Here is a 21,467-nt window from a genome sequence, read left to right as displayed (position 1 = left end):
ACTATGAGCTTCACCAAATGAATATGTACTGCAGAGCTATTGTTTTGTACAGCGGTTCTGTTATGTTGTCTACCCCTTATATAAACAGCTGCTGATATACCCTCACTTACACACAGAGACTTAAAGATACAAACATATCACAGAAACTCACTGATGCCTTCTGCCCCTAAACACGTGGATAAAAATGGACGACCAAAAGACTTGAAATGAATGTGATCATGAGCTGGCACACACATTTAATGACTGACAGGAGGACCAGCTGTCCTTATTCACATACTGCATGCAGTTTGAAAAGGAAAATGGCAAAACTGAGAAAAGGCCCGTAGGAGAACAAAGATGAGTATGTGTGTAATCAGTGAGTGATCAATAATTGATCACACAAACATCCACTGATGAAGAGGAGATAGGATAATTTTATGAATGGTAATGTTCAGTTTCCTTCCTCTTTCTTCATTAAAAGAAGGAAGCAGGAACATGTGTGTAAATAGCGTGCAATTACAGAGTAAGAGCTCTGTTGTGTCCCTCAGCTTCTAAAATAATCCAATAGCTAATAGTTAATTTAATAGAACTTTCTCAAAATAAGGTCCATTTAGTGGCTTTTCTGGAGCTTTTAATCGTATCACATGATTGAAAGCTTCAAGATTATTTCCAAGGTCAAGAATGAACTTTGAACTGCAATATTTAATTTGATTAAAGATAGACTTTTTAAATGATCATGTAATGTCTTTGATCACTATTTGTAATGGGCCACACAGTACGTGCACAACAATTGTCTTATGATCAGTTATACTATATGTATTTACCCACTGTTGGCTGCTCAGTGGATTATTGATTGATATTCATTGATTTATTGTAAATGTAGAGGTCATTGTCTTCCTCCTGATGGTAGGCGGCTCTGTCGATCTTTGTGGTTTCATGATGTTTTGTAATTAAGGTAGACCAACCGTGCTATGTGCCCATGTGGAGTTTCTCTTGTATTATAACTCATATAGGAACCCATGCAGAGTTTTGCAGGGGAAAGCATGTTCCAAAAACATGATATGTAATGTACTATAAGTACCACCGCATACAAGGACTAGAAAGCAGAAATTCAGACACAAAGACAGTGGCAGCAGACCAAAACAAACTGGAAGACGTTATAAAGCTGTAGTGCCTGTAAATCAAAAGCTTTATTGTCTGTTGTCATGGCTGAAAAGCCTGATCCAGTGATGTAAAAGGTTTTTTGAGTCAGTATGAAGTTAAAAGTGCACTGATGTAATCAAATGCCTGACCATGTAAAGGCTTATATATAATTAGATGGATTCGAACAGACACTGGGAACCAGTGCAAACATGCTAACATTAGGACAACGTGGTTATTGTGGTTGTCTTTATTTAGGCTAAAACTCTGTGAATGACAGCTAACTGCTGTTGCAACACAAGAGAGCATTTTTGACATAATGCACACAAACCACAGCCAAGCTTTGAGTTTTGCATTTTTTTCATGGTACAGAGAAATGCCAACCAACTGTAACTCTATTATTCACAAACTTAAGTTCTTCATCAAATGAATTTTGAATGATCATTTTATACACAGTCATTTCACTTGAAGAATTATTTTGCTAAGATGCTCAATAATTACTCAATATTACTTTTATACTTATAATTTAAATAGTGCCTGTATAACCTATGTAGAAATTTCATATTTCAGTTTTCTACGTTTTCACTTGATTTTCACTTTCACAGATAAAAATCTTTATCAGATCATTATATTCACAATCACATTATTCCACAAACACATTTAGCACGTATTGTTTTCTAATTTCATCTCTTTTGGTCATCCAGCACACAGAAGCTGCTCTGTGAGCACAAACATCTTTATTCCAGGCTTTGAGCTGTGACAGTCTCTGTTAGCGATGCTCGAGACGAGTGTTAGTCTACCGCCCCCCTGTGGTGATGTCAGGACGTGCAGGCTAGAGGGCTGATGATGATGTTGTCTCTCATGTCTTGATGACGCATTTCATTACGTCAGCACTGTGGTGGGTCTCTATTGTGTTTTACAAATTTACCCTCTCCATCACCTACGGTCACTGCCCAGAAATGTGAGTGTGTGTGTGTGTATATGTGTTTCCTTGCACCCACCTGGCCACCTGAGCTCATGAATGTTTGTGTGAGATTTGTGTATGTGTGTCTGTGTGTGTGGTGGCTGTGCGCTGCTGACTTGTGTGTCTTATTTCAGAAAGAGTCCCCCAACACCTCCAGGCAGTCCCCTGCCAATGGCCACTCCAGCATTAACAGTTCTATCTTGGTAAGGACCCCTTCCCCCAGAAAAACCCCTCCGCCCTCCCCACAGACAGACCCACAACCATTTCTCTCTCCTCTCTCCCCTTCGGTGCGTCTCATTTATCACGCTGATTTGTCATGGTATATTTACATGTTCGTGTCACTTGAACCGTTTGTCCGTCCAGATGTCCATTTATCATGGGTTGTGTTTATTTCTGTTTAATTTTGAGTCGTGTATTGTGGTAGAAGTAGAAACAGCAGTAGGCGGGTTGTACTGCAGATCTCCCGCGTCGATCCCGTGTCATTCTCCCTGTTCATCTGTTTGAGCCAAAGGCCCCCGTGTCCGATATCTCAGTTAACAAATTGGTGTGCCTCATAAAACCTGCTGCGTGCTGTGCCTCGTTGCTGACACAACACACTAGGCCTCCTGTGGTCACAATGGTGCAGGGGACACACTCTGTGCTCCGCTACGCACACACTAAACCTGATCGGGTTCTGCAGTTCTCTGCCGAGGCTCCAGACAGACACTGTGGTCGTGCTGATGCTGCAGCTGCTTTGCTTGCTCTGTGCTTGCTTGGTTGCTCCACAGCCGGATCTGCTTTAACAGATGAGAATTACTCTGTTCTCCTATCCTCTCTTGTCTTTTTGCATTTCTCATGTTCTTAACAGGATGTATCAATTCTTTATTTGTTTGTTTTGTTTTAGCCTAACTATTGTATCTCACTGAACCATGTCTCTCTGTCATCAATGGCTTACTTCCACAGGACCTGCCATCCACCATTCAGCCCAAAGGTCGACAGGTGAATAAAAGCACTCACTCTCTCACTCGTAATCACTAGCTCCTTACACGACGCTTTGCATCCTTCCCCTGATTGAGAAGTGTATGTGTCTCGATTTTCTAACACTCCCTTCTTTTTCACTTCACAAAGCCCATTCTCTAATTCAAAGTGGAGGTCAGTCCCTCGGTATAATTTAGATTCATTTACAAGACCTCACTGCTCACTGGTCCCCAAGCTGTCACTCATGATGTGAATGGCTGAGGTCTGACCTCACTTAGTAAAGAAATTTTTGGATTTTGGGCCCACTCCAAAATACATTACATTCTGTAATTTACACCAAAACAGGCTGCAGCTGTCCAGCTTTTAGCACAGTTCAGCTGGATTCAAACTAAGCGTTGTTTTGGGAAATTACTTTTTATTGATTTGGAGAACATAATGCTTCCCTTCAAAGTCCAAGAGGAAAAGATCCAGAATGTCAATAATGCAAAAAACACATCTGTCTGTCTGTGTAAATCCAATTGGAGGAAGGAAAAGGTAAAGGAAACTAGAGATCCTGACATCTTCATGACTCTCCTTCTCCTCTGCTCTCCCTAACAACCACACCTGCTCCTCACAGACAAAAACACTTCCAATATTTCAAAACAGACATTACAAGTCACTGCAGTGGTCACTTTGTGCTGGACGTCTGCAGAGTGGATGATGACATCCAGCACCTACACACAGATTACACTCCTGCCGTTAATAATTTGTTTGTAGTAGTCTCCACAAGTCCTAAATTGTGGATCCAATCCGAAACTGACCCGTGGAAAACCCAAAGAGCATACCAGTAAATTAATCTTCCAAAAGGGACCCAAGCACAGTCAGAGTCCAAAATAAATCCATATAAAAAATAATCAGAACCAAACCAAAATAGAGAACAATGAGAGCAGCATGATGCTCCAACAGTAGACAATCAGCTGCTGTTGAAAACAGTTGCAATTCATGTTATTTTTTCTTCACAGTTCACACCCTCTGTCTCGCCTACAATAATTATGGTGGGTACAGCTGCAACTGCAAATTATTTTCACAGACAGGAAGATTAATCGATTGCTTGGTCTGTAAAATATCAGAAAATCACAAGTTGCCTCACAAGTTCCCAGATCCAAATAACATACTTTCAGATTTCTTCTTTTGTCCAAAACCCAAACATATTTAATTTACATTTGTATAAAACTGAGTAAATCCCCCTCACATTTGAGACTTTAACAATGACTGACTATGCCCCAGTACCAGACATATATTGACAACCGTTGCCCAAGAACTGCAGCAATAGAACAACACCTTACTTGGTCCGGGTCGAGTCATGGTTACTAGAAGTTTAGAGGACTTGTGAAGACCTCTACCTGGTTGTTCTCCTAGTAATGTTAAACTAACACTCTGTAGATTTAATCAATATAAGTGACCACTATTGTGTCATCAGCCTGTCAGTGTAGCGCATAACTACCCTCACTTAAAGTGTATGTATGGTACTAATGGCACAGGCATTGTTAAACACTGCAGAGCCTACAGATCACCCCTAACCACTGATCCTCACTCAGATATGCATTCATGGCTGCTGCAGTACCATTTGGGGGTGAGAACAGGAGTTAAGGGCAACCTCACCAATCTTCACCAATAGTCATCTCATCCTATCACACTCTTGAAGGATTTATTTCTATCTTCATGTGTGTGCACCTTCCAAACACCACTGGTTTCCTTGGAGACAACCTGACATGGCACACCCTAAATCATTATTTCACACCCTTTTTAATGTTTTGAAAAGAGCTGCCAGCAGAGGACAAGTAGCATCTAAGGATCTTGTGATTGTAGCAACAACAGATCCAACCAGCAGAGGGCAGTAGAGTCCACAACACACTGTTGTGCATCAAAAGCTTGGCAGCCTCTCTGTCGCAGAGCCTGATCTCAGTGCCATTGAATGATCTCATAGTTTACTATGCCAGGAAGTAAATATTTAAAAAGTGTAAGCACACTTCCTGTCTGTCTAGAAGAGTCTATAACACCTCAGCCTTGTCCTGTCTCATCCCTATCACCCTCCCGCCCCCAACCTTTCTCCCCTCCACCAACCTTGGTAAGCATACTGCTGTTAAGACATTGCATAGCCATTTTTGCTGCATGATGTGTGTGATGCTTTCAAATCCTAGATTGTATCCAGACCTCCAATCAAGGACATAATGTCTGTTAAGGTAAGATACAGCCTCTCCCACCCCCCAAAAAAGAGCTAAAAGCACAGTAATTACATCTGCACGTCTATCTACCGGCTCACTTTCACATAGTGTTAGATAGGAAAACAGCAACAAATGTCTGTGTGGTCAAAAACGGTGTAAAGCAGGATAATTACTGTTGTTTTCAACTAATGGACACATAAACAATGCCTGTGCCATAATTACCAGTGTGTTGAGAGGCTCATTAATAGCCCAGCAGTGTCTGGGTTCATCTCACTGGAGAAAGTTCTTCCGTGGAAACCAGTTTCCAACCTGGCAACCATAACACCACCGTGCCCTCACCCCCCTGAGAGCCCACTGTTCATTACTTCAGTAAAGCTGTCACGATATGTACATCGCCTGGCCTCTCTTCTCTTCCTGCCTGCCACATTTCTCTTCTTTGTACTTCTCTCTTTATTCCAGTCACTGTTTCAAACACGCCACAGCCTTTTTTCGGAAAATCCCACCACATCCACCCCAACCCATCCATCAGCTAGCTCACCCAGCTCACCCCCTGGGACCTCTCTGCTTTTCCCCACAGATCTACGTGAGGGCTCAGTTTGAATACGACCCCTCCAAAGACGAGCTTATTCCCTGCAAGGAGGCTGGCATTCGCTTCCGCGTGGGCGACATCATCCAGATCATCTCCAAGGATGACCACAACTGGTGGCAGGGCAAGCTGGAGAACACAAAAAATGGCACAGCAGGCCTCATCCCGTCGCCAGAGCTGCAGGAGTGGTGAGAAAAAGGAGAAGCACACTTGCAGGAAGACACATTTATCACACATAAAACTCCCAACAAATTGCAGAAGTTACAGAGACACAGATTCCCCACAACTACAACAGCCCAATACTTGAGCCAAATCAACCACTAAACTCAATATCGGTGTGTGTTTGTTTGTGTGTGTGTGTGTGGCAGGCGTGTGGCGTGTATAGCCATGGAGAAGACCAAGCAGGAGCAACAGGCCAGCTGTACCTGGTTTGGCAAGAAGAAAAAGCAGTACAAAGACAAGTATTTGGCAAAGCACAATGCAGGTACACCATGCACCGACACACACTTTCATAACCAAATGCATGTGCACACGAACAACATGCTGCAGATGTCTGAACGTCGGTCAATCCGATCACGCCCCCCTACATGCATGCACTTTTCATTCACACGAGTCTGAGCATGTGGGCTTGTACATGTCTGCGTGTCTGTGCGTCCATCTGTTTGTGTAGGTGGAACTTGTACGTAACAGGATCTTGTAGCGTTCATCTCCAGTAGCAGAACCACAGCCAGGAACGACAGGAAAAGCTGCCAGTGTGGCAGAAATCTTATATGAGCGCAGGGGGCAATTCAGGGCAATGTGGGCAGCTCACTGGTACAGACACCAGTCTACCTTAGTTTTAAATAACATGTTTGTGTGTTGCAAAGTATCTCAACAGCCCAGGGGTAGCATAAACAGAAGATATGTTTAGTGGTGTGTGGACATACAGTAGATGCAGCACACTGCTCAAATATCACTGCCATGTGTCTGGCTGTGTAACTAGGTTGGGTTGTTGTGGGGTAAAACTCATCACGTGTATCGGCCACCAGAGCTGTGACTGTTGAGTTAACACAGGAGGCAGAGGGAGAGGAGATTGGTGTGTGTGTGTGTGTGTGTGTGTGTGTGTGTGTGTGTGTGTGTGTGTGTGTGTGTGTGTGTGTGTGTGTGTGTGTGTGTGTGTGTGTGTGTGTGTGTGTGTGTGTGTGTGTGTGTGTGTGTGTGTGTGTGTGTGTCTTTAGTGTTGGGATAGAGGGAGGTGGTAGGAAGGGTTTTTGTATGCTGTTAGGTTTGACGCCAAATAGATTTTTTTTATTGTAAGAACAGTAAGCTGCGGCTTCAACCTTTTTGATCTGTAGAATATTTTATGTTGTATTGTTTTCTACTCTGCTGTTTTGTTGCCTTTTCTCTGGTTGGCCTAATTATTTGTGTAAGTACTTGTCGACATATATCAATTTCAAGAACAGTAGGCGTGAGACAAGCCATAAAAGAGAAATGTAAGGGTTGGGAATCACTGAAATAAGGTTTTAGGGTCATCAAGTTTAGAGCAAAGACAAGTGCAAAGGGTGAAGGGTGCGGATAAAACATACAGACAGACTTTGAGGTGTCAGATATCTGTAGCTCATGTACACGTAGCTTTACAGCTCCAGTACAAAATGTGCACCATTGTGTATCACCACACTGTGTCTGTATCAGGAGTCTATAGTCTATATGTTACATGTCCCTCCAAATTAGCACTGTGAACAGCAGCAGAGGTGATTACGGTCACATTGCAGTAATGTGCATAGCTGTAGTTTATAAACAGCAACACGCTAAGACTTCATTCTTTTTAGTGGGTCTTTTACACAGAAGTCACATCTGTACATGCAGGTGTTCTCACAGTATTATGAGATGAAAAGGATGAGAGACATTTCATAATACTGTGAGACATTCTGTCCTGATGATGTGACAGAGAGGAGACTGAATACTGAACATTATGTCTGTCCATGTGCATGTGTTTACATGTGTACAGTATGTTTGGGGGTGTGTGCATCCAAATCTCAGGTTGTCTATCCAGCTGTGTACCCTGACACCCCAGCTGACACATCTGTTAATGTCCAGTTAAACTATTAGTCTTAATTCAACAGCATGCAACACAGAACATGATAGTCATGTCGTTATAGGAGCATGAATGCATGTGATACAGACAGAGTCATCTGGTATTTTAACAGAAATGGTAAATACCATGTCTTCACCATGATGTCACTCATCACTCACATGTAATGTTATTAGATTCATAATCTCAAGAGTTTATCCTATTTCCTCACTCAGTGTCCATTAGTACCGAGGGTTGAATGTGGTGTATTGAGATCCTGATTATTTTCCAGGGATTCTTATGAAAATGTTCTTCCTTTTTCTGGAAAAAAAATACCTGCGTGAATCCAGGATTTTTAGCATGTGTGGTTGGGTGTTCATGTACTGAAGACTATTTATGCTTATTAATGCTAACACATGTTGTAGCTAAATACAAAAACCCAATCTTAAATAGGTGATATAACTGGATCAACTCTGCGATGGTTTCTTCCCATTTCTTTTCCTGCTAAAATGGCAGCTTACAGTCCAGCTGTGTCGCAAAAATATTTATATTAAGTGGGACTGAAATGGAAAAATCTGTAAACAAAAACTTAATCAGACATGCAGGCCTCCATCCGCAAATCAAAGAGCGGAGTGGCATTCAACAGGTGGAGCATGGTCAACATTGTTTTTTCTGCCTCAACGATACTAAGAGGAGTTGTTCTACTGAAACATACTACTAAATTTAAAAATAGTCAAACTTCACTTCCAACAAAAGATCTTGGTTTTCCCAGGATGTTATAGTAAAACCTTCAACCCTCGTACTAACTGATCACAGTCTGTCTCTGGCTCTGTGGTGCTGCTGGTGACAGCGCATGTTACCACCATCACCAGCAGCTCCGCAGCGTGCACACAGTGACGTACCACCAGCTGGTGTGAACAGCAACAACAACAGTATACAGTGTGTTTCCATCTCCATTGTCGGCACTGTGCAGTGCAGCACATCTGCCCAGCTGTTGTATCTTGCTGTTTGTGTGTAACGTTTTGTAATTCTGCTGTTGTAACCGAACCATGTTATGACCCCTCCTGTTCATCTCTCTCGCTTTCTCCTACTGAACGGCCTCTCTGCATGTAAGTAACAACAGTGACAGCGCTCAGCTCCTCTTCTGTCTTTTACTCTCTTTCTCTCTCACTCACTCTCTCCTCGCTATTTATTTTATCAATCCCTGTAGATTAAATCAGCTGTCACTGCCAGTGTTTCAGTTTTGTTTCTGTTGATAATGTAAAAAACAACAGAAGGCTGAGACAAAATTGAAACCGTGTAGCTTTGTGTGTGTGTGTGTGTGTGTGTATGTATGTGTGTGTGTGTGTGTGTTTTCAGACACTGTGTGCTGTGATGTTCATCCTAACCCAAGTTTGGTCTAGTTGTGCTCATTAGCAGAGACGGACAGTAATGTAAATAGCAGCCTAACACTCAAGTCTTTGATATTTACTGACATATTCAGTCCATACAGTTTCTGCCCCTCACTCTGTGCAGTCCATAACTTCAAACAATCATTCACCGCCAGTCTGAGTAGCAGCTGGTCTGCAGCCGCCTGTCGCACAAGACAACCCAGTGACTTGTGGGTATTGTATTTCACTTGTCAGCTCCCTGAGATGGTCGCTGCATGGAGGCTCATGTTGCAGAGGTTAAGAACACATTGTACAGTCAACATGTGATATGCTCCGAGCCACAGACGTCACACAACCTGCAATTTACCTGATTTATTCCCTTCTGTGTTTAGTCACACAGAGAAATGTTTGGAAAGTCTTACTCAGCATTGACTTAAAGTCTGTTTATATAGACAACATGACACTGAAGTGAAACTGTATCCTTTGTGCTGTTACTTAAGTTGGGACACAACATAAATCATCTGTGACCAGTTGCATAAAGTCACTTGAGACAATAAGTTTCAAAGTTACCTTTGAGTTAATTTAGAAGTCAACAATTGCACAAACGTAACTTAAGTCACCTCATCCTTAAGAAGTACGTTAATGAATAAGGTAACAGTCAACAGTAAATTAATCAGGAACTATTTTAGTCATTTTTAAATAAAAATATCAAACTCTTGCTGGGCCGTGATTCTCTAGTGTGAAGATTTATTTATCACAGTAAACTGAATATTTTGGGGCTTAATAGCATTTGCCACTCGCCCTTCTCATAGAACAGATATGCAAATTTATCAAATGTATCAATCCACACCGACGCTCCAATTCTTGTCTATGCTGTGAACTTATTCAGGGTATCTGTAATGATTGATCAACGCCCCAAGTTTTGCTATGGCCTTTCCAGTTTCATTATAGGTGTAATAAAATAAATGAATCAGTTTCATGGATTCCTGATCATGGAGGCTGTCCTCTCAGCTGCTCAGGAGCTGCTGCTGACACACAGCTGGTTCTGGCAACAGCGACGGCCGACCAGAGATTTGGAGTCGATGAGGACTGAATGGACTGAACGCTTTAGTAGTGCTTGCCTGCCACTCATGTCTCATTTGATGTGGATTCTTTAATTACACTGATTGTTGGATTCAACAAGCAATTTGAATATGTGAGAAAATATTTGGCAGATTAATTGATAATGAAAATAATTGTTAGTCGTAGTCCTCAAATGTTTTACTCACAAATTCATCCTGATAATCTAACAAAATTCACAAACATTTTTAGCAGAAAGGTGGCATTAACAAACCAAATTCAAGTCAGACAAGCAGCTGCTGAGAAATTCGATGGGTAATCTGTCTAAATTTTGGGAGAAAGTGGATTTAGATAATCCAGCATAACCCCATAAAGCTGCACAAGCTGCTCAGCACACAGAGCTAGTCAAGTAAACTTTTCATGTCCTTGTTTGAATTAGTAATCTCTCTTGTTCTTGTTTTTTTGTTTTTCTTTGTAAGATTTCTTTAGTTCATTTTGTCATCTCCCCACATTCATTGCCTTAAACGAGGGCTCGACTAACTATTATTTTCATTATCGATCACACTGCCTGTTATTTTCTCAATTAACTATTTGTGTCATAAAATGTCAGGATATAGTGAAAAGTGCTCATTATAATTTCCCAAAGCCCTAATTGAAATTGCTTGATTAGTCTGATCCACAGTCCAAAATACTAATAAAGACTAAATAGTTTTCTGTCATAGAAGAATAAAACGCAGAAAATATGCATAATTGTGAAGCTTGTAAAAGTTTATTTTGGCATTTTACCGTTTAAAAAAAAAAAAAAAAAAAAAAAGACTCACTGTCACTTGGAAAATCAAAATTGTTCATTTATTTTCTGTCAAATAATCAATTATTCAACTAATGTTTCAGCACTACTTTACACTGGATGATACTTTTTAATTACATTAATTCAGAAGGTTTTCTTTTGGAATATTATATCAACAGTCAAGGTTTCTTCCTTTCAGTTCAGTTTGACTCATTCTTCTCTCGTTTAGTTTTAATAACTAAATCTATGAACACATTAACAACAATGACAGTGAACTGCAAGAAGACTGGATTCATCTAAGCAGAAATGTCCCTGCCAGATGTGGTGGGTCATATCAGCACATGAGCCTGTATTCAGTTGTTCATCTCATCTCACTGGATGAATTACTGCTTACTCAGGTCCACTTCGTCTGAAAGCACAGAGGTCATTTTAAAGGAAACTTAGTTTCATAGTCATCATCTCAGCTCTCTAGGTTCTCATTTCCAGTCACTGTTTTGGCATCAGGCCTGTTGCCATGAGATATTTCAATCTGCTTTGATTTGACAAGTGACCCAACTTCCTCTTCTCTTCACCGCAAACCGTAGTTACCAAATGTGTTTCAGACTCTTTAGTACGCACTGTTCCCCTCACACTAGAGCTCTCTGCCTTTTGTTTGTCCCAGCACACTACTCTCCACATCCTCTTACTCTTTCTCTCTCTCACTTCCAGTGTTTGACCAACTAGATCTTGTCACATATGAAGAGGTTGTGAAGCTTCCTGCTTTCAAGAGGAAAACACTAGTTTTGTTAGGTGAGTACAACAGCACAAACGTGGACGTCTGCCTTCAAACTGTAACTGACCTCATTGGCTGACTGTGTGCGTCTTTGTCAGGTGCTCATGGAGTGGGCAGAAGACACATCAAGAACACACTCATAACCAAACACCCCGACAGATTTGCCTACCCCATCCCACGTAAGATGCATCAAAACTCAAAAGTCTCCTCAGAATTACAATGACTGTTTGTTGGAAATGTTAATTCTCTCTTTTTGTCCCTCAGACACAACCAGACCTCCAAAGAAGGATGAGGAGAACGGGAAGAACTACTACTTTGTTTCCCATGACCAGATGATGCAGGACATCAGCAACAATGAGTACCTGGAGTACGGCAGCCATGAGGACGCCATGTACGGGACACGACTGGAGACCATTCGGAAGATCCACCAACAGGGACTTATAGCTATACTTGATGTGGAACCTCAGGTGTGTATTTTTAGGCTTGAATGTGCATGCAGGCATATTTAGGTACATGTTGACCACTAACAGCTGTTCTCCATCAGGCCCTGAAGGTCCTGCGGACAGCAGAGTTCGCACCATACGTCGTCTTTATTGCTGCACCAACGATCACACCAGGCATCAATGAGGTAGGAATAAACCAAACACTCACATTTATCAAACATTTTAAAGGATAACGCCGTCAATATTCTACTATATATTTTTCTTGGTGTCAACAAATACCATGAAAAGACCAAACGATGAACTCATCCTACTAACAAATATCACCTGTGTTGCCATAGAGCTCCATCGTACAACAACACATCAATGAGCCACAGTGTTGCACTGCACAACATGTTCAACATACAGTACTAACTAGGACACAAAATAGTCCTTAACAAATGCACCATTTCCTCCTGTTCACATTGGCTAAAAACTACAGAGGCCAGCTGCTGCCTTTTTAAAAAAAAAAATATATATATATGAAATTATACATTTGTGATTAAAGAGTTTCATCTTCAGAAGGAACAGATGGGCTCGGTGCTGAGTGTCACAGACAGACAGAGTAGGGAAGACAGAAACTATTGTGAAACTTGGTTTCTTCATGGGATGTGTTGACAAGAAAAATATAGACTAACACCATCCTTATCCTTAAACTCAGACAGTGTTTCTTTGAAAGCTGCAAAAACATAATAAAACCTGCTAATGTAATATTGATGCCTAACAGGATAGTGAAATACCAAATCACAATAAATGACATCTCTGACTCAGCAAAGTCATTACATGAAGCACATCCATCACTAAGCATGCATGTGGCCCGGCGGCCGCTCTTTCTGTCTCTTCTTCTCTCATGTTCGCCTCTCATTCCTCTCTGCACTCGTTTATTTTTGCACGCTGCATGCATTTGTTTCTTTGGCACTCCCCTCAGATGCCCAGGTGGTGTCGAACGCTGCCAGTAAGTACAACCTGACAGGATAGCGACTATGTAGTGTTAGTTTTAATTATGTGTGTGTATGCCTTGTCATATGTTTTAGGGAGCATTTATATCCATAGTTTCTGTGGTTCTAGTGGTTAGTTTTTTCTCTTTTCTCGGACACTTCTCTTCTGCATAGTAAAGGTCCTTACACACTGTGAGATCACTGGTGCCCAGCAGGTGCACTGCATGTCATACACATGATGAGTCTACAAAAATCTGTTGCCACAATGTAAATAGAAAAAAAATATACACATGCTTTGACAATGCAGCAAAACCATGAATGTAGAATAAAATAACAGTAACAACAAAATATTGGCTGCAGGACTCGCACACCTTTGTTTCAAATATTAAAAAATGGCACATCGGCCCAAATGTTCCACATCATTTTATGCCATATTTCTAGAGCTGCAACGATTAGTGGAGTGTCAGAAAATGAATCAAGAACTATTTTGACATTCGAATAATTGTTTTAGACTTTTTTTAAAGTAAAAATACCAAATATTTGCTGGTTCCAGCTTCTCAAATCGTCTTTGTCTTACAGTAACGTAACGTCAACTGAATACCTTTGGGTTTTTGGACTGATGGCCGGACAAAAGACATTTGAAGACGTTGCCATTTTTTAATATTTACTGATTACTTGTTTAATTTTATAGACAAAATGATGGATCAATAGGTAGCAGATCATTGTGAGAATTAGTGCTGCAACAATAATTCATTATCAATCAATATGTAAATATTTATTTCTATTTTTAAACTATTTCTCTCTATAAAAAAAAAAAGTCAGAAAACAGTAAGAAATGTTTTTTGCACAATTTTCCAGAGTCCAAGCTGTTTGTCCATCCAACCGTCTAAAAACCTCAAAGTATCTATTTTTTATGATAAAAAACAGACAAGTGGCACATCCTCACTTTTAAAAAGCTGCAACTAGAGAGTTTTAATCAAAGTTAGTGTGAATACAGTGTGTAGGGACCTTAAGAGGTTCTCTTCCAGTCCTGCATGCGCTTTCATCCCTCCGTCTCTGTTCCTTCATCAGTGTCTAACACCCTTTGTTTCTCCTCCTCCTCCTGCAGGACGAGTCTCTCCAGCGGCTGCAGAAGGAGTCCGAGATCCTGCAGAAGACCTACGCCCACTACTTTGACCAGACCATCATCAACAATGAGATCGATGAGACCATCAGGCACCTGGAGGAGGCCATTGATCTGGTGTGCACCACCAGCCAGTGGGTGCCTGTGTCCTGGGTCTACTGACCTGCAGCCCTGAACTACACCTCCTCCTTCCTTCTTTTCTCCTCCGCCTCCATTACTCTCTCTCTCTCTCTCTCTTTCTCTGCTCTTCCTTCTCCCTTCCCAGCAACAACATGTCGGCCAAACTCCCATCATTCCCTCTTCAAAATAATAAAGAAACAAAAAAACAATTAACAAAAAACAATGGGAAACCTCTCTCTACACTGCACTTGATCGAAAACACCCTCAGCGTACTGTGAAAGCGACCACAGCATTCAACCGAAATCCTCTTGAACACTGCACAAACACCTGCAGCGGCCATTCGGACTCTTGCCCTTACAGACAACCTAGTCATAGTGTTGTATAAAAACAGAGTAAAAATGAATATTGTCATGTCTGTACTAGCTAGGAGGCAACATTTTTGTAGATGTTTGTTTTAAAGAGACAGTACTGTGTCCCGTCCTCCCATGTTGGTGCACTGCTAGCTTCCCACGTCTCCGCCACCATCCCTCCATTGCATCGTAGTCCTGTTGGGTGTTGTACTAAACCATCTCTAGACGGACACTGACTGTAGGTGTTCTGTCTATCAGCAGACTGAAGTAAAAGCACACAAACACACTGCTGTCTTCCCATCTATAGATCACGTCACCGGTCCTCATTATTTATTCATTCCTGTTCTTTTAAAAGCCGTAACGCTGGTTTACATCCTCTCACGACTCTATCCTGTTGTTAATCCCGGTACAGTAACAGTATCACCATGCACACACATGCACCTTTCTACCTACCAGGTACTGTCTCTTCTAAATAAATCCATAAGTGTTTTAGAGATTTGAATGAGGTAAATCATGCATGTGGACATTTTGCAAGCTTCCATGCTGTCAGTCAGTCAGTGTTCCTTGTGTCCCTCTGTAAACCTCCGAGAAAGAAAAGAATAAAACAAAAACATGTTAAAAAAACAAAACAAAAAAACATTCCAGCTGTTTGGAAGAACTCAGCCAAGGGAAGCAAGAGGGGCCAAGAAAAAAAAAAAAAACAGCGACGGAGCCAGATGTTGACTTGACACCTATGCACATCCCTTGCATTTCAGGTGACATTTCTAAACCACAGATTTATAAAAGATCAACCATGTAGTGAGATGTGTTTGTAAAAAAAAAAATCAAATAAAAGTCTTGATTTTTCTCTTTTTGATTTGTCATACTGCACACAAAAAAAGGAAGAATTTCACCTTATTCCTCATTTGCCATTTCAGAAATGTGATGTCCAAGACTACTGGTGTTTCAATCAAGTTTAAAATTGACGAGAGATGAAATGCTGATTTTTATTCTGCAACTGTGTAACTGTCTGCAAAGGATGTGTACACCATTCATTCTGCAAGGTGACGACTTTGCTAGGGAAGAGGAAGCAGTGTGTGCATCAGAATAACCATGTATATGAATATGACAGACTGACATACAGCTGCCCTTGTGTAAATGACTCTGCAATGATAACAGTACTTCAGTTTGAACAATTTTTTAAATATATTTCCTTTTATGTGTTGGAAAAATTAACATCCGAGTGGCTTTTTCTTTTTTTTTCCACTGCACATTTGCATGCAAACTGACATTAACAACCTAAAGTCCAGGAACCACAAAGCAAGTTCTGCTTTCATCAAAGCTGGTTATTAACTGATGACTGGGTTGAAGCAGGAAGTGTTTCCACAGTGACGTTTTGGTGCTTTCTTGTCTCGTGATAAACAAACTACTGTGAAGAAGCAGTGGTGGGATGTAACTAAATTTAGGCTGCAGCCTTTATTATAATGATTATTTTCATTATTGATTAGTCTGTTGATTATTTTCTCAATTCAAGGTTTAGTCAATATTATTTGAATTGCTTGATTTGTCCGACAGCCCCAAATAATGAGTCATTTCATTCAGATATTCAGTTTAATATGATCAAAGTTAAAGAAACCCAGCAAACATTCACACTTGCTGAACTTTTCGGGATTAATAGATTATTATAATTGTGGCTGGTAAATTTTCTGTCCATCAATTAATGAAGTAATTGTTTCTGCTCGAAACTAAATACACTTAACTCAAGTCCTGTACTTGAGTACAATTTTTAGGTATTCATATTTTCTTGAGTATTTTCATTTTATGCTACATAAATTACTTCTGAGATTAAGATTTTAGATACAAAACATGATTGGTTTATAAAATATGATGCATGTAATAGGTTAAACTACCCAAAATATATATATATAAAGCAGTTAAAATCAGCTCCACATCAACCAGCTACAACATTAAAGTACTGCTTACATGTTAATGTTTAGTTATATTAATATTATATATATATTATTATATATAATATTATATAATATTTTGTAGATCTTTTACAATAAACAAAAATACTTTACAATTATTATCTCATTGAGTCTAAAAAGATTTAATACTCACAAAGCTGCCTCATGTTATGCTGAGCTGCAAGGAAGGAATAAGAGTGTAAAATCTAAATCTGAAATCAAAGAAACATATTGCAGTTCAATACGCACCTACTTCAATCACTGTTCATTATTCTGTTAGTGTGATAACTTCTATCTGTTTTGATCCCAGAGTCAACAAGAGGTTGTGTTAAACATTCCTTCTATTTCTGACATAAATAGGGTTGCAACGAATATTTTTTCATATTGTCAATGATTAATCTGCCAATTTTTTTTATTAATATGAGATATACAACAGTGTTGCATACAGTTGCAATCAACACAAGTACAATATATAACAAACAGTACAGTGGTATGTCAAAGACACAATAATAATTTACATACAACAAAATAAAAATGTGGTTAATTGTTTGATCTGTAAACTGTCAGAATCCAAGTTGACAAAATGCTTGTTTTCTCTTGATTAAAAGTGAGGAAGACAACCAGCAAATACTGAGACTTGAGAAGTTGGGACCAGTTAATTTTTGCTTTAAAAATTACTTTGATTAACCAGTCGTCTAAATAGTTGCTGATTAATTTTCTGTCAATCTAATCATTTCAGTCCTAAAGCAAATTAATTCTACTGATTTACAAAAATATTGTTTTGTGCTCTTTAATACCTACAGTAGCCATGCAACATCGGTTACCATGGTGATATAACCCAATTAAAATGAGCCATTTTCTTGATAGCTGAAAAGGTTGTTAGTAAGGAAATCACACACACACACACACAGTGTGAGGCTGAACAGGCAGCGAGGGCATGGAGGGACGTGGTGAGAGCAGTCTGGGCAAACAGAGTGGAAACATTCACATGGATTATTCAGGACTAACAGGGTCATTAACTGAATCATCAACAACACACAAACACCCCGCCAAAAAGAGACAAAACATCACAACACAACAACCTACAACAAACAAACACGTGGGGTCAGCTAAACAGACCATAATATAACTGAACACCAAAGAGTTCAACTTACCATCATATACAGTTTTATAGAAACGTGACTGTGCTGCAGCAGAATGTTGGAGTATAAAACTGAACCGATAAGACGATTGACAGAAAATTAATTGGCAAAATTAAATAAAAAAATTTTAAAAGCACAAAAACAAAATCCTTTGTTTCCATCCACTGATGTGAATATTTGCTGTTTTTCTTGGTTTAATAAGATAGTAAATTGAATATCTTTGGATTTTAGACTGTTGGTCAGAAAATATGACATCAGTCTGGACTATTTTCTGACATTTTATACACTCAATAATCATCAATTTATTAAGAAAATCATCAAAATATTCAGTTATTAAAATAATTGTTAGTTGCAGCCCTAAAACTGACCTTTAAATGAATTAGTAGATGAAGTCATGCTGTCCAGCCCGCAAACACAGTCCTGAGGCTTAGAAAGTTCAGGTGAATGTGCACTCAGCTGACCTCTGTCCAGTGCTGCATTTTGTGATTTCAATCAATCCAAGTGAGTGATTAGAATGAACCAGAGCCCGAGCACAGACTTTCACTGTTGCGTAATCTCATAGCATTAACATCTGAAAAAAGAGGTGCTGTTGACTAAGGACAGCTGTGTTTTTGTTTTGCTTTTTTTTTTTTTTTTTTTTATCATATATGGATTTTAAATCTCAGAATGAAAATGGATGCACCGCCTCAGCAGGAGGCGCCGGGCTAATGTAGCTGTTACTGTGAAGCACAGAGGTCGTTTCAATGTGCAGCTGGCTGGTTCATAATTCTCATTTTATTATCTGTGGAGTACTGCTTTGAGGATGACAACAAAACATTAAAAAGATACAAAGATACAGGCCTGAGCAACTGGATATTGTGATAGTCATTTAAAAGTAGGGTTCATATCTATGTTATAAAGTACAGCTGCAAAGATTAGTTGATTAATTGATCAGTCAATTGACAGAAAATTCACCAGCAACTATTTTCATGTCGATTTTGAGTCATTCCTTAAGAAATGTCCACATTTTCTGATTCCAACTTCTAAAATGTGAATATTTTTTGGTTTCATAAGTCCTCTCTGACAGTAAACTGAATATTTTTGGGTTGTGGACTGTTGGTCAGGTCAAATGTTTACTCTGTAGATAATTAATATTCCTGTCTTTTTGCATAGTATATTTGCTTCATAGCTCATTTTTTCACCAGTTTGGTAGTTGAACAGACTGTAATATGTTCATTTCAGCTCAGCACTTTATTGTCTCACAAGAGGAATTTATTTTTTGCATCAAAGGAAGCATAAAACATTAAGTATAAAGACAATAAAAATACATGATCAGATCCTGTTTACTGAGAAAGTCTCAGATTGAGTAATGTACATTATAAACCTGCATGTAAACTCATACCAACAGTATAATGTTATTAAGAAGTCTCAGTTTCTACCTGTTGTGTAAATAAAAACAAACAACTATTTTTTTTTATGACGCCACCACTACATTTTATACTCTTCACAGATTTACAAGAACAGAAGATAATGACTTACAGTAAAACGCCTGTTACCCCACTATAGGCCGTTCGCGAACTACATGAAGTTTGGTCGCTCTCGGCTTCCGTAGTTGTATAAATAAGTATCGACCTTCTCTGACCGACGTCAGGACTTCTGGGAAAACGGTGAAAAGGTGAGTTGAGTCTGTAAACAATATGTGGCTTCATAACAGTTGTATTTTAGTGACGCAGGGCCACGTCTTACTCATAAAAATCTAGTTTTGTATATTTCAAAACTTAAGTGCTTAGACTGAAAACCTGAACTTGACCGAGCAAATCTCTAATTCTGTGTAAATTGATTGATTTGATTTATTGATTGGGACAGTGTGCAGTTTTAAACATTAAAGATGCAATGCAGCGGAGTTGTATATTTTTGTAAAATTAATACCTGTTTAGATTACCGTAATGTTTCTATTGAGTGTTGTTTTTTATTATTAGTTTCCAGCTTTAGTGCAACTTTTATCATAGGGTAACTTCAGCAACAGGCCTTGTTCACAAAGGCACCGCGATTTAAGATTAATTACGTTTCAGGTTTAACAAAGACTTAATCCCTATCCCATTACACTGGCCGATTCTTACTGTTAGTTTAACTGTATAATACCAGTATAATAAGTAGCTAAACTGTATATACTGCCTTTGGTATAATTTATGGTATAAATTATTTAAACTGTCTTTTGGTATGGATAAATGTTTACAGAATTGTCTAAATGGAGGAAAAACAAAAATAACCACTGTCAAACTGGGAAATAAACCTCCTGCTGTTGCATCCTGGAGAGACCTGGTTTATTATCAGTTATCCATCTCATACTGACAGCGTGTCAAGCTAAAGTTACAAGATAATAATAATAATAATAATATAATACACTGTACTTATTCAAAAAACAAAGATAAAAAGTGCTTTACATGGTTGAAAAAAATAAAAAGAATAATAGTAATAAAACAGCAGATATAAAGTGGTTGCAACTAACTTATTTTCATGATCAATTACTCTAAAATATGATCATTTGGTTCATAAAATATCTGGTAATAGCAAAAAATTATGCCATCATTGCTTTAAAATTACTTAAAAGATGAATTAACTATCAAAACAACTCAGATTATTACGTAATAGATCTAAAAGGTTCCACACTGACATCAATTTAATACACAAACTTACAAGTTAATGTGGTCATATAATATCAGACAAGAAGTGTTTGAATATTCACCAGAAATATTCCCAAAAACAACCAACTTAATATGATTTTTATTGTTTAATAATAATGTTTCACAGTTGTTAGAGGACAAAAGGAGGCAGGCCTAAGCAAGTTTTAAAATCTGTAGACACATATCTTAAGAATTACTTATATAAATTGATGTCTTATATACAGATGTGGCTTTCAGCTGTGTCTCATGGATACCAAATGCTAATGGACCCATGGACCATGATCTTTGGTATGTTAAATGGTCTGAATTGTCATGGTTTGTATTAAAATACTTAAAAAATCTCTCCTGTCTAATAATGCATCACTATTGTACATACACAGCGGGAAGATGCAAGGCTTTACCCTCTTGAGGACTGTTCATTTCAGAGTCTGAACAGCACTGCAATCCAGAGAATGGTAACTGGTTGTAACTGGACATATTGGGGGGGGGGGTTAATATTGCCCCTTGAGACTCAACTCTGGCTCACGTGTCTTTGTTGTGCAATGAGTGGGCAGAAAGAAACTGGCTCTCGATAACTCAATTTCCACTGTTCAGTGGGCTTTGGGCATGGAACCCAGTCAGATACATTCACTTCATCACAGCGCTGTGAATTTACAGTCAGCTGTAATGTTTATTTTATTTTATTTTATGTAGATTCTGTTAAGCCTGTGTTATAAGGTGACAGAAAGTAACAGGTCTATATCATCATCTGCATTGAACTCCTACATAGTGGGGGTTTGGAGCAATGTATTTTATTTACCAAGTTCATTATTTGTTATTCATTATTCATCAGATATAA

General features: G+C 39.2%; 1 protein-coding gene across 11 annotated transcripts in view; it reads left to right on the top strand.

Annotated features, from left to right (window-relative positions):
- Positions 1-15,725, top strand: part of caska (calcium/calmodulin-dependent serine protein kinase a) — a 121,403-nt gene extending 105,678 nt beyond the window's left edge. For 4 of the 11 annotated variants that reach the window (XM_042425461.1, XM_042425458.1, XM_042425459.1 and 1 more), the window contains 10 exons: positions 2,218-2,286; positions 3,026-3,061; positions 5,221-5,262; positions 5,822-6,018; positions 6,199-6,314; positions 11,805-11,885; positions 11,967-12,047; positions 12,133-12,335; positions 12,413-12,496; positions 14,394-15,725. In XM_042425461.1, the coding sequence (XP_042281395.1) occupies positions 2,218-2,286; positions 3,026-3,061; positions 5,221-5,262; positions 5,822-6,018; positions 6,199-6,314; positions 11,805-11,885; positions 11,967-12,047; positions 12,133-12,335; positions 12,413-12,496; positions 14,394-14,570 (1,086 nt within the window). In that variant the 3' untranslated portion in view covers positions 14,571-15,725. The remainder of the gene's footprint in view (positions 1-2,217; positions 2,287-3,025; positions 3,062-5,220; positions 5,263-5,821; positions 6,019-6,198; positions 6,315-11,804; positions 11,886-11,966; positions 12,048-12,132; positions 12,336-12,412; positions 12,497-14,393) is intronic. The other 7 variants (XM_042425465.1, XM_042425460.1, XM_042425466.1 and 4 more) reach the window with 3 other exon arrangements.
- Positions 15,726-21,467: the final 5,742 nt, after the last annotated feature.

Source organism: Thunnus maccoyii, chromosome 11, assembly GCF_910596095.1.
Source record: "Thunnus maccoyii chromosome 11, fThuMac1.1, whole genome shotgun sequence".
Lineage (NCBI taxonomy): Eukaryota > Metazoa > Chordata > Actinopteri > Scombriformes > Scombridae > Thunnus > Thunnus maccoyii.
Note: the sequence above shows the minus strand (reverse complement) of the source record. Positions and strands in the feature narration are given on the sequence as shown.